The sequence below is a fragment of the Triticum urartu genome, chromosome 1 (genome assembly GCF_003073215.2).
Source record: "Triticum urartu cultivar G1812 chromosome 1, Tu2.1, whole genome shotgun sequence".
Classification (NCBI taxonomy): domain Eukaryota; kingdom Viridiplantae; phylum Streptophyta; class Magnoliopsida; order Poales; family Poaceae; genus Triticum; species Triticum urartu.
In genome coordinates this window covers 524,068,724-524,085,380 of record NC_053022.1, presented here as the reverse complement: position 1 = coordinate 524,085,380, position 16,657 = coordinate 524,068,724, and the positions used below count along the sequence as shown (strand labels likewise).

The 16,657-nt window shown below is 48.0% G+C and overlaps 1 protein-coding gene across 1 annotated transcript; it reads right to left on the bottom strand.

The window, feature by feature from the left end:
* Positions 1–9,678: 9,678 nt before the first annotated feature.
* LOC125525151 (disease resistance protein RGA2-like) lies at positions 9,679–15,911 on the bottom strand. The gene is made up of 5 exons (XM_048690174.1): positions 15,733–15,911; positions 15,182–15,281; positions 14,907–15,096; positions 10,844–14,364; positions 9,679–10,051 (listed from the first exon to the last, which is right to left on the bottom strand). Exon 4 carries the CDS (start codon positions 14,288–14,290, stop codon positions 10,898–10,900), a length of 3,393 nt encoding a protein of 1,130 aa, XP_048546131.1. The 5' UTR covers positions 14,291–14,364; positions 14,907–15,096; positions 15,182–15,281; positions 15,733–15,911; the 3' UTR covers positions 9,679–10,051; positions 10,844–10,897.
* Between the last annotated feature and the right edge of the window lie 746 nt (positions 15,912–16,657).

The following is a 16,657-nucleotide window of genomic DNA, read 5'->3' as shown; positions in this document are numbered from 1 at the left end:
GGGGGGGGGGGGGGGGGGGGGGGGGGGGGGGGGGGGGGGGGGGGGGGGGGAGAGGTGCGGGGACAGAGGCCGACGTGTGGGGTTTTCGCATGCAAAAGGTAGTGCCGGCGCCCCCGGCTGACCCCCAGCTTTGTGGGTTTCTCTTGCCAGCGCCGACCGTAGTTTTAGCTAATACCGGCGAAAAACGAGCCCGTGGGGGCGTGACTGGGACCGTTTTTGACTGTCGGTGCTGAAAAAATGCTCCTGGGGGCTTCCTAGGGAGCCTAGTGAAGATGCTCTTAGGCGCGACTTGTGACTGGTGGCAATGGACAGCGGGCGGGCCAGGGCGTCCGGCCGCCCAGTCTGCATCAAGGGCAACCTGGGGTGGGCAGAGCTGGCGCGCCTACAACAGAGGGCAGCAGGCCATCTGCAGGTGCCCAAAATGGCAATCTTCCTCGGGATGTGGCATCTCGGTCAAAGGGAGGGCTAGCGGTGCAGTGTCGTCATTGTCCACCGTTAGGCCGACAGACAGCGTCACAGATGGTGTCAGGAGCGGCGCTAGGGCAGCCATATCCTAGAGGTCGGGGAAGGGGTCCTCCATGCATCGTGGAGCGACTGAGAAGGCGCGACAATGTCCATGGCAGTAGGCCTCGCCACGGCCACCAAGACGCCCAAAGACGTGTCCGCCTGCCCGACGCGTAGTCGCAGCCTCGCCATCCACCATGCCCCAGCCCCAAGGGTATCGACATATGGACGGGTGCCCGTTCCCGTCATCGGAAAGGCTACCAATAGACTTCCCCGTGGGTCGTGGTTGGAGGACGAGTGAGTTGAGGTGGTTGATGACCTTGAAGCGCATCGCTGTGGGCGGGAGCCTAGGACATGGGCCCACGAGATGTCGTTGGTGATCTCGACGAAGCCCGCTGGAGGGCCAGTCCACCCAATGCCATCCCCACTTTGGTAGGCTCAAGCGCGTCGAGGTCGATGACCTTGGGGATGGTGTCAGAGTTCTCTACCTAGGAATAGATGATGAAGTAGGAGTAGTCTAGCTTGTCGATGGAGGAGATGGCGATGGAGTGAAGCGACGGGACGACAACATTTTGATGACGTTGGCGCAGTTTGTCGTGGATGGTGGGATGCCCTCAATGAACATCCTTACGTGGTAGCAGTAGGTGACGAGCTTAGTGAGGAATCGACGGCTCCAGGGGCACGGGATGAGGGGCGTACAAGCCAGTGGATGGTCTTGGTTACCTCAAGCTCGGAGCGCCAACGCTCCAACAAGAAGCGTAGCAGGAATGCGTCTTTGCATAGGAGGATGACGAAGAGCATGCCATCAGGGAGCATCGGCATCCCATGGTGGATCGCCTCCTGGATCCTGGCGGGCCAAAAGGAGTCAGAGTTTGCTCCCGCCACAATCACCACTGCAACATGCTAGAGCAGCTGCAGCTCCTCAGGAGAAACTTCCGACGTGTACTCGACCATGCAATGGGAGCGCTCCACCCTCCTCTCCCCACGCGTAGAAGTGCACCAATGGCATGTCGGAGATGTCCAGCTTCACATCATCTATCGGCGCGGGATGACTGGTTGCGGTGGTGAGCGGTCAGGTGGGGTTGCTTCGGGGAACAGGAGGCGTGAATGGACGGAGGGGCGCGACGGCTGGTCGGGTGGCGGACTAGTGGAGATGGGGTGTGTGAGGTAGGAGTGGGCATGGAAGCGTGAGTTGGCTGGTGGTTTGGTCTTGATGAGGGGCGAGCGGTCACTTGGGTGAGGGGGCGGCAGTTGTTGGTGGGTGGGAGGATGGCTCGCTAAGAGCAACTCCAATGGGCCGATCCAAACGGACGGCGTTTTTGTCCGCTTTTTGTCCGTTTGGGTCGGTCGTCCGCCCTCTTTTAGTTTTGGGTCGGCAGTGCGCCCAACAGGCCAACCCATTTCATGACCGCGCGTGTTGCCGTCGCCCTGGTTTTGGCGCTCCAGCGCGCAGGAAAGGTTCGCGCGCGCGGGGGAAAGCGGCCTAGCGCGCGCTGGTTTTGGTGCTCCAGCGCGCGGGAAAGGTTCGCGCGCGCGCCGCGGCCGGCGCTCGCTATAAAGAAGGCGCTCCCTCCACATTCTGTCGGCCGCCCCACTCTCGCCACCTCTGCGCCATCACGTCGATCCGCCGCCTGGGCGCTTCGGATTTTCGCGGAGTCCGCGAGCGCCGCTCCGGCGGCTTCTCCGCCGAGATCTGGTTTCGCGAGAAACGTCTCGTCCTCGGCACCTTCAACACCGCAGAGGAGGCAGCCCGCGCGCACGACGCGGCGGCGTGGCGCTTCCTAAGGTCTCGTCGGGATATGAATTTTTCCAATGTGTTGAGCCAGTGGGCGCAGGATCTGGCGCCTCTCCCGCGGCTTTTCACCGACGAGGATCGTCGTGTCCACCAGAGGCGGCAGCGTCGCCTCGCCATCGTAGAGAAGGACGTGGAAGCCTTGGTAGTGTGGCGCGGAGGCTTCCCGCAGGACATCGTCGACGAGCGCCAGTTCTACAAGCAATTGAGATCGGAGAGGGATGCGAGGAGGAGGGAGCGAGCCGCCTATCGGGAGGACAAGCGTTCGCGGAAGCAGGCAGCTCAATTGAAACTGAAGCTACGAGAAACGGCTGGTTGGGACTTTGAAGACGAGAAGTATGCTGACGCCTACATTCAGACATCGGAGGAAGACATTACCGAGTCGGAGTCAGAAATCGACGATATTTGTGTACGCTAGAATTATCTATGTATCCATTTTTATCTGAAAAAATAGTCGGCGACGTAGCAGGCGGGCGTGGGTGTGAATCCAATGTGCCATTGACCAGCGGGCCCGGTGAAGAAAAAGGGCGAGCGCGCGCGCGTCCGTCTTGTGTCCGCGCCGACGCAAATCAGGCTAAAAAATGGACCGGAAATGGGTCGACAGACAGACGAAAGCGGACGCGCGTACGTTTAGGTCGGCACGTTGGGTCAGCTTTTTTGTCCGCGCCAATCCAAACGGACGGCCGCGGATAAAATGGGTCGCTTCATTGGAATTGCTCTAAGGAAGCTTTTTGGTCCGACACTCTCTAGAGAAGTGACCGGCGATGAAGCAGTGGCAGCAGCACACGGGAAACTTGCAGCTGTGAACGAAGTGGGATAGCAAGAGGCAACAGAATCACAAGCTCGTGGCATCAATTTTATGGCTGTTGGGGTTGCTCCCCCTAGCATGGACTTGCACGCCATCAATGTCGCATGGGCAGCGCGGCGTGCCTTTTGCTTCTGACGGCGCGTGTTGTATGTCTGCGAGGCCTCGCCATCAGTAGCAATCGGAGTAGTGACCAGAGCATCTGAGGCAGTTGTGGTGAGACTATCCATAGTAAGGAGTAACTTGGACTAGTAACATACATATGTTACTAGTCTATATTATTACCTCCATAGTGGATGGTGTTATGCAACATTTTATTTATTAGGTTGTAGATTCATTTTGTCTTGGCATGTTGGACCCATCCATGAACAAACTAGTGTTTTGCCTGTTGGAAGGCACATGAGATTTGTTTGGACGAAAAGAAGAGGCATGATGTCTAGGTTTCACATGAAATGAGTGTCCATGTGTGTCATGGGAAGATAGGTGATCTTTGCTGCTAAGGATACACAGACATGCACTAGCAAATACTAACAAGAAAAATACATGTGCAAAGAATTCTTCGGGTCAGGTTTGCATGGAAGTTTTTCTGTCAAGATTGCTTGGATGGCTCGAAGATTATGTGAAGTGGAGGATATTGTGCCGTACCACATCATGCATACACATGGCGTCCAAGACATGCACAGATGTGCGAGCGGTCATATGGTGCAGGATGGAGCATGGTTGCAGTCGAACAAATTTGGTTGGGTCGGACTGGACAATCTGACGGATCGACAGACATGTCGGTTGATACAGAAGATGGTGGTGAGATCGACAACGACGGCATTGGAGCTTGATGCCGATAGTGACCGACTTCTGTGCATGGTAACACATGGCGTAGGCCCGAGGACTTGTGTGGCTTTAACAAGACTATGACACGAGATTGATTCAAGCCGGTGCACATGTGAGCTTGAAGTCAACGGGGCGCGAGGGTGGACCGATCATCTACCATGGAGTCATGTTGAAGGTGGAGCTGGAGTCTGGAAGACTTCACCTGGTGCTGATTGAGGGGCTACGACGTAAGTGCATAGAGAGTCGAAGCATATTCAATGGGAAAAAGCGAGTGACAAGTGGTTCGGACTGGAGCCCAGTGGTCGGATGGAAACGTGAAACTCGTTATCGGTCGGTGATGATCGATGGTACTCTATAGTCTGGGTTGAGTGGTGTGGTTTCGCGACCCTTGAGACTCAACCAGAACAGTGGAGGATCGGCGCGGTAATAGCGGCGAGGCGTGCGGTTAGCACAGGACATGGAGTTGGGCCAGGGCTCTGATGGTCATACATGTGGTGAGACAACCGCGAATTTTGACTCGGGATGACTATAAGCAACGGTGAAATTCTTTCAAGTTTCAGACAGACGGCCAAGGAAGAGATGTTGAGTTCAGGTAACTCTTATGTGTGACATCCAATATGTGAGTTGTTCACTTTCACGCAGGTCAGTGATCGATGCATGGCATTGAACGGATACTCTGGAAGTTGGGAGTACGAACTAGAGTAAGGTGAACTTAATTTCGCTCGAGCGTTGACTGCGGTCAAGAAAAGGAGGGACTGCAAGTTGCAGGTGGAATCACATGAAATCTTTGGAGTAGCAACGGTACTCATGGGATAAGCTCAAGTCCAATGTACATGGAAGTTTGACATATGGACAAATTTAAGGTGGTGGAGAATATTCGTAAAGGTGAAGTTTGTTAGAGTTGTGTCGAATATTATGTACATGGTAGGTTACAGTTGGACTATGAGTTGTATTGTGTTTACAGGGTATGTCGTGTCCTAGTAGGACACTTGTATCTTATGCATCTCATATATTACGAGGGTAGACACACGATGAAACCTATGCCAACATAATACCACATGCGTGTAGGGGGAGCCGGCGGCGTGTGCCGGTGCCTGGGTGGCTGATGTGCGGTATTATGACGGTGTCACAGGGAGAAGTGCCCGTAGTCAGACCCCGAAAATGTAGTCATATCGGTAAATCTCGTTAACAAATTACGATGTCGTGTTTGTGTGATTATTTGGTCTTCAAATGGTCGACCATGCAACTCGAATTTATTCTAACAAATAGCCTGAGTGCGCATTGAAGATCTACTCCGACCACAGCAGCGTATGATGGGCGCGGGCTAGCCGGTCGATGGACCAGGCATTCCGGGGACAGAGTTGCCCGCGAAGAGGCACACATGGTCAGGCGTTTCGGAGAACCCGAAAAGGGTAGGTGAGGCCGTAGAGCACAGTGATGGGGTTGGGGTCACCGATGCCATCCCGCCGGAAGCCACACGAGCGGCGGTGGGGCGGTGGCCACTGGCGCTGGAGCGGCGCATCATTTTCATATGTATTTAGTTTGAATGTTTGTATGTTTTCCTTTCCTATTTATGAAGTTTTGCCGTGCTCGGCTTCTCATTTAAAAGAATATGCAAAAACAGGTACAAGAGGGCTCGGGTGTTCACTATACGTACACATAAATACGGTAGAAGTGGGAAGACTCGACATACGTGGAGTGAGAAATTGAGGTACGGTGAACGGTGATGTCCAAGATGACTCCTACCGGTCTCGTATAGCCTGCACAGCCCGATCTATACTCACCAGTTAGTCAATCACCAGTATGTAGATTGTAGATCCTGATGAAAAAGAAGAAAAGGTCAATCATCTTTATGCACGAATATGTTGAAGGAAAGTGAAGCCAAAATCGTTCGAAGCCTGTATTTCAGTACCAGCCAACTGATTGGCGATTTTGGAGCAGATGGTGGAGCAGACTCCAGCGGCAAAGGTTGGAGATGGATGAGAGGGAAAGAGGGAACTGTGGAGAGCCTACGACGACTGCAAGTTGGGGGTGTGCGTGACTGCGAGGCCGTCTGTGTACTGCAACGACAGAGAGATGCTGAAATGTTCACCCACTCCTACTCGATCCCAAATTGTTTGTAGGTCGGCTTTCTTTGTTTGTGTAGGAAAATGCTGCGAACTTGCGATAGCACTGGTACCTTGTTTTTCCCGAAAGGTTCTTACTACCCTTACTAGGAGTCTCCGACGGAAGGGATGGTTCCAAAACAAGGTTCGGTGGGTGGGCGGGGTATATGATGTGGCTGTCGTGAGTGAGTTGTTTCGTTTTTTTTGGACGAGTTGTGAGTGAGTTGTTTTTTTGAGAATTTTTCATTCATATCACGAATCAGTACAAAGTAGTTGACCCTTACAAACACACTGAAACACAAACACAAAGGACCATGAACATCTAGAGTACCCTAAGATAACCATAACACAAAAAGATCTCCGAAGCCCTATGTCATCATCCCTGAATCTTGAGAGAAGACCCCTGCAGCAGAAAGATCTGCAACCAGTCGTAAACAGGTCATCATCTTCGACCACGGTACAATTGCCGCCACGCTGCTTCCTCCTTTCTTGACACCAGCGCTGAGAGGGCATGGATATCAATCCAACACACTTGCAACAGCCGTCGCCATCTTTGGCTTTGAGTACCGCGAAAAGTGTCCCTTCCGGAAGGAAGAGAACTCGAGTCATCTGACCTGTCCAGCACCGCGGCCGGGCCATCCGCCCGGACAAAGCAGGATCTCCCACCAGCATCAACGCAGAGGAAGGAGAAGAACAGCAGCAGCAAATCATACCAACAAGGAAGAAGAAAGGCCTTCGTCTCCCTGCCTCCATCGCCCATCTGAGGATCCAAACGGCTAGTGCCGATCGACCTCCAACCACCATAGCCCACGACCTCGACGAGATCCGGGGATCCCCAACACCGCTGGCTCCTAGACGAAGGCAGAAGCCTCGCCTGACCGTGAACAGAGCCCAGAAAAACTTATTCCGACGCGACACCACCGCAACGGCCTCGACAGCGTCTCTCTCAACCCTAACCCTACCACACACCCACCTAGTGAACATACCCGAGGTTCCCCCTCCCTCCCGCCGTCGGAGCGGCCGACGGAGAGAGAGGGAACCGGCGGCGTCACCGGCGGCGCGCAAGGGATCCCTAGTCGCCTCCTTGATCGCCTTGTGCGATCCAACTTTTCCGGGCGTACGGTTCGTCGATGAGTTGTGAGTGAGTTGTTGCTACGTGCAGTGGGGTGGGTATCTGATTGACACAGACTGGGGAGCTGTGACCTCACGCGCTTGACCGTGGAACCGGAGCCAAGACGAGAGATAGCGGCACCACCAACAACTACGGCCGGGGTGGGGCGCATCCACCGGCGGGCGCGCCATCAGATGCCTGTCTCCCGGGCCGGCCGGCCGGCCGCATCGTGGCACCGTGTGCGTCTATCTGGTCCGCACGGTTTTGCTTTTGCGAGAGGCATAGCCATGTTTTTTGAAAATGAAAAAAGAATGTTTTCTATTTTTTTTCTTTCGCCATATGCACGGTTTTACTTTCACGAGAGGTGCGATCGTGCCTCTCATAAACGAAAAAATATGTGTTTTCTATTTTTTCCGATTAAATATTTGGGATACCGTTTCATTGTCGGCGTCTCACCATTGTGTAGTGGAAGCATGTAGAGGAGCGGTTAGAGAAATGATTGAGCAGTTGGAAAAGCAAATTGCTCTCAGTTGGAGGATGACTGGTTTTGATTAACTCTGTCCTCACAAATATGGTTCTCTATATGCTTTCTTTCTTCCAACTCCTAAAAGGGGTCCTGCAAAGACTGGACTATTTTAGATCCAGATTTTTTTGTCAAGGAGAAGGTGAAAAGAAAAAACACAGACTGGCCAAATGGAGTGTGGTTTGTAGGCCGAAAGACCAAGGTGGCCTTAGAATTCTTGACTTGCAGATCAAGAATGAGGCCCTACTTAGTAAATGGTTTTTAAACTTCTTACTGAGGATGGTGTTTGGAAAATCATGCTACGCAACAAGTATCTAGGCCAAAAGGTGGTGTCTCAGGCATATTGGACACCTGGCGACTCACACTTTTGGGCTGGCCTAATTGCGTCAAACAAACATCTCTTTCTCTTTGGGTCTTTCGCGATAAGGGGCGGGTTGGAGGTTCGTTTCTGGGAAGACATATGGCTAGGCAGTGCCAGTCTTCGAGAATAATATCCAGCCCTATACAACATTGCTCGCAAAAAGAATAATACTATTGCGCAAGTGCTCAGTTCATGCCCACCCAACATTTCGTTTAGGCGGGATTTGATTGCCCCTGACTTAGGTCATGGCACAATCTTTTATCCGGTCTGGATTCGATTAATCTTAACCAAGGCCGGGATGTGTTTCGCTGGAACCTTACTACATCAGAGTCATTCAAAGTAGACTCTATGTACCGTGTACTCACGCATTCTGAGGTACCGGTGAGTAATAACAAGAAATCTGGAAGTCGAATATTTCACTAAAAGTTAAAATCTTCATGTGGTATCTTCATAGGGGAGTTGTTCTAGCCAAAGACAACCTCACACGACGCAACTGGCCAGAGAGTAAGAAGTGTTGTTTTTGTACTCATGAAGAGACAATCAAACACCTCTTTTTGTAATGCAAGTTTACACGTTTTATGTGGTCAATCATTCAAATAGCGTCAAATTTGTATTCGCCCATAAGTGTTGCCAATATTTTTGGTCATTGGTTGGACGGTATTCCAAATAGATTCAAAACGCTAATACGGGTGGAAGCATACGCCTTACTATGGTCGCTTTGGCTATGTAGAAATGATTTGGTTTTCAATGATAAAAATGGCTTCTCCTTTGCAGGTTATTTTTCGTTGTACGCACTCGCTTCGTACGTGCTCTACGCTACAACGAGCGGAGTACCAACCGTTGTTCAAGGCGGTGTGTACGCGGTTGGAGCAGGTGCCTATGATGGTTTTTACACAACATGGGTGGCGGCACAATCTGCGGATCGGTCCATCATCCCTTGCAACATAAGCATAGTGTCGGCCTATAGGACTCTACTGTCACCGATTTGACGATTTTTTTCCTTTCATTTTGTCAGACTTTACATGTTTGGCTGTGTGCATCCTAATTATGCAGAGACCGGATGTTACTTATAATGCTTTGTATTCACCTGATGCTACATTTCAAGATAATAAAAGTGCCCTTTATGGGAAAAAAAATTGAAAACTAAGAAGTTGGCACTTTTAACACAATTAGCGAGTTGGTGCTTGGGAAAGATACTGGTACCTTTAGACTAGGGTCAATGATTCATCATCATTTCGAGATTTTCTTGGCTTAAGGCTTTATGTTCATGCACATAGCATAACAAGAATTCTCTATATATACCCTTGACCTTTCTTAAGAACCAGCACTGGTTCTTTTGTTACTCCCCTATCTGTTGATATATGCAGAACATTATTTCAATCATGGATTGTATGTATTGTCTGCCGACCATGTTGCAGCCCCGGTGCTACCTCCTGCCCCCGTTGCGGAAATGAACAGGAGATTCTTTGTTTTAGTTTAGCGATGCAAAGAACAGGAGGTGGTTGCGTTCGTGTTCTAATAGGAGTATGGTTTTTCAGCTCAAAACGTTGATGCTAGCGGCCCACCACAGGAAGTGCGAGACTCCTCATGCAGCTGAAAACCAGATCGACCAGAGTAAAAGGATCACCAACCAGCAGCACGGGCACCAGTTAAGTCCGTTGATGGAGTTTGGATTCAAATCTTATAAAATCAACCGGCCAAAAACAAACGACAAAAACAGACCGTAAATGCTACAGCAGCGCAGTACATGTTTTACCCTCACTTGTTTCAAACAGAGAAGAAAAAATAGTATCTGGAATACGCAAAGAAATGCAATACAAATTACTAGATGGCGTCTGTACCACACATTGCGAAGAACAAGTAAACTCGCTTCGAAGACATCGAGACGTTATGAATGGCTGTAGAGGCGCCTTCTGCCGGAACTGGTAGTTATCACCATAAGTTTGGATTGGACAGATGTTTTTTTCTCTCTTCTCACTGGCCTTGATGCGAGTTTAACTCTCACTCGATGGTAAGCTGCATCTGAAGAAGAAGGCATTTGATCAGCAAACTGCATCGAGCGAAAATCCATACATCTCTGAATAGGAGGAAAATGAGACTGCAGGCTGCAATGAGAATCAAGATTTTGTCATCGCATCATATACAGAGTTTCAAAGTCCATACATTTCGGCATACAGAAGCATGTAGTAGTACTTAGCTAGAAGGTTCAAGCATGATGCACCAGGCGCTTCAGTTAGCTAGGACATTCTACTTGTGCAGGGTCAGAAACAAATAATCAGACATGACGTGTTGGCTAATTAAGCGCGCACACACCAAACTGGCATCAATTGCAAATTTGCGATGCCCTTGGATCTTAGATATATGCACTATGGTGATAAATCGTAGCAACAAAGGAAGGCAATTCAAGACTGCGGCGATGAGCTTCAGTATATATGTGCTCACAGCTAATGTAAAAATCTATTGAAAGCAACTATCGCTGAACTTTTCTTGCGCGTGCTTTGCTAGTTGCTACTGTGTACAGTGAATTCAAGCAAGCAAGAAGCAACACAGAAAAGAAAGCATTGACCATGGATCAGCAAAGTGCACTGAATGGGGTGTCATCAGTAGGTCGCCCAACATACGCAGCTACAGGCGTGTTATATTATTGTACTCCCTCCGTCTCAAAATAAGTGACTCAACTTTGTACTAACTTTAGTACAAAGTTAGGACAAAATTGAGTCACTTATTTTGGGACGGAGGGAGTACATCAGAAGGATATAAGAACAAATGAATACAATCTGGAAAGGAACTTCTGTGAGATGTAAACACACTTACCATGTGAAAAGAGAGACCCCGTTCTCTTATAAGATTAGCGGAAGCAGCCTCTCCTCACAACTGAGTCGGAAATGAACAGGAAGGTGAATGATAATTTCTAAATCTGCCTTTCCCAAAAAATGTGCCTCTGCGCGCAGGTTGATGCTCCATCTTTGGGCAATTATAAATGCACACATACTTTATTTTTACAACTGCCTTTGCTCCACCAATTGATACGAGGTCTGGACAATCCGAGATTTTCAAATCACGAAGTGACAAGAGATTACTTCTGCAAGCGCCGAGTGGAATGGATGTTATACTTGGACATCCAACCAAAACCAGATCAACCAGAGATTTGAGGTTTTGTAGGCAGCTTGAAAACCAGGAGGAAATGTCGCCACATCGAACTAAGTAGAGCTTTTTTAGGGATGATGGTAACACTAATTCCCTTGGCCATTTGAGACTAGGGCAATCATGAAGCAACAGATCTTCAAGGGAAGGAAAATTCCCAGGCCTTTCACCAAAAAGGAACTGTAACTTGCAACAATCCCTAACATCAATCTTTCGAATGGCAGGCAAACATTGTTCTGCTAGGAGACCATCAAGGCTTGTCAGATTCTCACAATTGTTAATGATTAGCAATGTAAGGGATTCGAATGCCCTAATGGGTGGTTGTCCTTGTCCAACAGTTGTAAGAGATCTGCAGTTACTAATATGCAACTTCTGTAGAGCTGGAAGATTCCACATTTGGGGTTGGATGGTCGTGACATAGTCACATGATAAGTAGAACTCGGTGAGGGAGCAGCACTGGATATTGTCTGTGAGATTCCGAGAACTTCCCAATAAGAGCTTCTTGAGGGAGTGCGCTACCAAACTTGTTGAGCGGATATCTGGACAGCCATGCAGGTCTAATATCTCAAGGGAATGAAAATCCCCAAAGGTTTCAGTTGGCAATGATACTAACTCGTTGCAATCAACAATGCTTAATTTCTTGATCGCAGGCACATAAGCTGGACGCAGAAATTGTTGGACGCTTCGTAGATAAGGACACCGGAGAATGGCTAGCTCTTCCAAGGCCGACAAAGTACCAATCTCATCATTATTGTTGTCAACTAGCACAGCAGGCGTCTCATTTAGGTTTATACGCGGCTGAAACCAGTTTGGGAGAGACCCATCTGGATAATCTTTGAGAACCAAAGATTTGAGACTGGTGGGAGGTTGTAGGACTTGGAGCACTTCTGTTACACCCTTCACAGGAAAAAAAGGCCTGGACCATTGCAGTGTCAGTCTGCGAAGATACTTCTTATCATTTAGTTTGAAATCTGCTGCATGATTGCTACTAGAACCAAGATTCCATATGTTCATATGTCCATCAAATTGGTTCAAATTCTTAAATATTTTCATTTCGAACTGATTGGTTGCATCAATCTTCTGTTCAGACCCTGCATAATATTGAAATCCTTGTGATTTAAATCCCCGTAAACTTATCAACTTACTGAAGCCACCGGACAAACTTTTTAAGTTGCACTCCTCCGCATATAACCTCTGCAGATTATAGAGGGAACGAAATGCTGAAGGACTCTTGAAAGGACAAGCCTTGGAGATTTCAAGGTACCGAAGATGCTTCAAGTTGCCAATACTGTCTGGCAACTCATTTGAAGAGGCCCAAAAAATCACACGCAAACGCTGAAGCTCACTACACCAATGGTCCATTATAGCTGCAGCTTGTTTCCCAAGAGACTTGTCACAAATTAGCGTACGCAGCTTTGTGTGCTTGCTTAGACTCGACAACTTGGTAGTGATCAAGTCTATGCTTGGGAGTATGTACAGATGACGAACATTCTGGGGAACCATTTGGAAGTCCCTCATATTTTTTATGGTGAAGCAGTCATGATCTGAAACTAGTTTTGCCATGTCATGGAGCAAGTCATGGATTACATATGCACCACGAACTTTTTGAAAGAAGGACCTATTTACAAGGTCCTCAAAGTACTGAAGGCCAATATATTCAAGGGGAGTGTTGCCTTGAGGTTCCACAAAGCCTTCTGCCACCCAAATTTCAGCTAAACGGCCCTTTTCAAATTTGTGATCTTTGGCGTACACAGCACAGAATGAGAAGCATCTCTTCAAGTGAAATGGCAAATATATGTAGCTCAATCGAAGGGCTGGTAAAATATCAGTCTTCTCTTGTTTCAACTTCCAGAGTTCACTCTCTAGTATATTATTCCAATGTGCCGTGTGAAGGTTCATTCCTAATAGGCGTCCAAGAGTTTTAGCGGCCAAAGGAGAACCCTTCAACTTTGGAACTATGCTTTTTGCAATCCTCTCTAACTCAGGATCATTCTCGGAACTCTCAGACCCAAATGCACAAAGTTTGAAGAAATCCCAAAACACATCCTCCTTCAAACCAGCTAATGGAAAGGGCTCCATTGTGCGCACTCTATCAGCAACATCTGGAAATCTTGTTGTGACCAACATCATACTTCCCTGTACTACGTTTGTTAAAGAATCATAAAAGCCTTTCCACCGCTGCTCATTTTCCTTCAAGGCATCATCCCACACGTCATCAACAACAATCAAGAACCTTCTACTGCTCACACATTCAGAAAGAGCACGTTGAAGAGAAGCTAAATTATCAACTGTTGTCTGTTTCCCGGAAGCGCATTGTATGGCATCTTTAATTAATCTCTTTACATCAAAGTCATCTGCACAGATCCAGATTATTAACTCAAAGTAATCTTTCACCTGTTGATGATTGCATATATGTTGAGCCAAAGTGGTCTTTCCAACGCCGCCCATTCCAACTATTGGCAAAACAGGAATAGCTGATATTCTTGATTTATTAACTTGGTTCTGTGCTGTTGTGCTTGTTGACGCATTGACTGCGCTACTTGCTCTCTTGCGTTTTGAACAGGCCCTTCCTTTACTTTGAGGTACACCGAGAAATCCCATCACCTCCTTCTGATCTTTGTCACGACCAAATATTTTTTTTTCATTCGGGAAAGGGGTAGTGTCTGGCCTGACTGATTTGTCGAACCCTGGTGTCACTCCATACAGCCCCATTTTCTCTAGCTGACCAGAAATACTATTCAACCTCTCTTGGATATCATTCACTTTGTTGAAGCTGCCTTGTACGGTAGTCTTGTAGAAGTCAATAAAAGCAGAATGACTTGCATTGCCCTCCACCTCCATCTTTAGCTCATACCATCTGAACTCATCAAGAAGATCATCAGCATCATTCACTGCATCTTTGAGGTTGGGAAGGAGCTCAGCGACACGGCCTTCGTGGATCCTCCACTCTGCTTTGTCAATAAGACTACATTGCAGGAAGAGTATCCCTAAGACGTTGTAAGCCACTCTGCAAGTGCAATACTTCATGATGGATACTTTCCTCCTGTGTTGCAGACCACCGGGAGCGCAGACACGAAATAGAAGATCCAGCCCACTGAAACAAATTGACACATTCATTGAGGCCAGTAATGACCCCAATGGCCCGGGATATGCTCATAGAGATTGGAGTCTGGATATCAATTTCTTTGGTCCTGTGGAAAAAAAGGGATGCATTGAGCGTTCTTGATGCATACTTGTTCAGAGCAATACTAAAAATACAAAGCAAGTATACGACAAGCTAGCTGGTGTGGTAATCATCTCGTCCACACATGTTTTCATCAAAAGGAAGTTCCCCTTAAAGTTGTTTTCATGGATAGTTTCATCAGCAAGTAGGAATAAATCATAAACATGGAAAGGAAGTTTAAGCGCATCCTTGCAACTAATTAAATAGAGTTTTTACTTTGTTTCTACAAAGAGGTGAACATAGGAAAAACACAACATAATATGCAGGTAGTGAAAACAAGTATTGTGACTATTTCTTACAGCTACCTAATGCTATATAGCCTGACAAAAAAAAGATAAGACAGAAACATGTGTTGTATTTTTAGAGAATTGCATCATCTCTAGTTCTTAACTTTGTACGGTATTAATCATTTCCATATGTATTCAGTTTGGCAGCGCTCAGCTTCAGATTTAAAAGAATGTGCAAATAAAAAGCGCATAAATAGAGTAGAAGAGGGAAGACCCGACATACGTGGAGGTAGAACTCGAGGTACAGTGAACGGTGATTTCCAAGATCACTCCTATCGGTCTCAGATGCCCATGATAAAGAAAAGCTGCTATCCCTTTCAGCTGTCGGCCATCTTCATTTGCAGATCAATCGACTGAAAGATAGCTTGCAAAGCCGGATCTACTCACAGTCACCAGTATGTAGATTGTAGATCCTGAAAAATAATGGTCAATGATATTTACTCGCAGATATTTTGAAGGAAAGTGAAGCCAAATTGTTCAAAATCCGTATTTCGGTACCAGGCAACTGATTGGCGACTCGAGATGGATGGAAGGGCAAGAGGGACTGCGATTGCGATTGACTGGATTTTACTAGGATGATGTAGACACCTTTGGGTTCCTGCTAAACCATTGTGAAGAAAAATTTCAGCGTATTCTTGTGAACGCAGCTTTTTGCTCGGCATGACCATGGACGCAGCTCGCCTGCTCCGGAGTATATAATATACAGAAACCCTAACCACCGAGCTTATCGACGAGGCAGTATGAGGAGAAGGCCGGCCGCTGGACGCAGCTCGCCTGCTCCGGTGAGAAGCTCCCTAACGGCACGAGGCCATACGCCACTAACGCAAGTACAAACCTAAACCGACTATATACAAGATCGGCCCGAGCTCCCCTCCCATTCCCACTCCAGGCGGCGGCGCCGCCGGCGAGGAGGAGAGGGCAGGCGGGGTAAAGTGGTAAACCGATCTACTCTCAAACGAAGTAGAGAGCCTCGCAATGCCCTCTCTACAACGATCCATTAAAAAAGGAAACCGAAATAAAGAATGCAGCTGAGCTCAGGTGGCGCTTACCGGCTGTGGCTAGATCGACGCAAGCCAAATGCGGTGGTGCTGCTTCCGGTAGTCCGAAGACGGTCAGGAAAACCGCCGCCGCCGCACGCCGTGTTGGCTAACTTCGATCGCTGTCGCACCGGCACAGCAGAGAGGAATGGAGGAGGAAGCTGAGGGGAAAGTGAGAGGCAAGTTCACAAGGCGACCCACACGAGTCAAGTCGTCGTCGACGGTCACGGACGTACTGTAGAAGACTAAATTGATTGATTAATAAAAAAATTATTAGGCCCCGTTTGATAACAAAGTTTTTTCTAAGTATTTTCAGAATACTACAGTTTTTTTATATTACTGTAGTTTTATTTACAAAGGGTTGTTTGGCTGCCTTTAAAAACTGTGATTTTAATACTGCAGTTTTTTCTAAACCACAGTATTTTCTCTGCATAAAAAAAAGAACCTCGTACCTCTTTTTAAAAAACAGAGCAGTCGAAAAAAAGGGTCTGTGTGTTATCTTCCTCCCAGCTATTCTCAACAACTCCTTCAATCTAAAAAAGGCCCCGCTTCCAAGCTGATCTTTCTATGGGTAGCTTCGCTACCAGGTAAGTCACAGGCGATGTGGTGTTGTGGGTGGCCTTTTTTATATGAGATCTTTTTTTGTGAGGGTAGTTTCGGTTGTTATGAACGCAAGATGGTAATGGATAGCCAGCTAGCTAGCTACAAAAACGCAACAGAATTCAAATGGCCGGCTAGCTGCGCGTGCTTGCACTGCTAATGCAACGGCTAGGTAGCTGTTGAAGTATTTGAACGCAGTGGTTAGGCAGCAAAATTTACACCAAATGCAACGGCTAGGTAGCTGTTGAAGTATTTGAACGCAATGGTTAGGCAGCAAAATTTACAGCGTTGTGTGGCAACAACCAAACAGGTTCTATGTATTGTGAATACTTTAAAA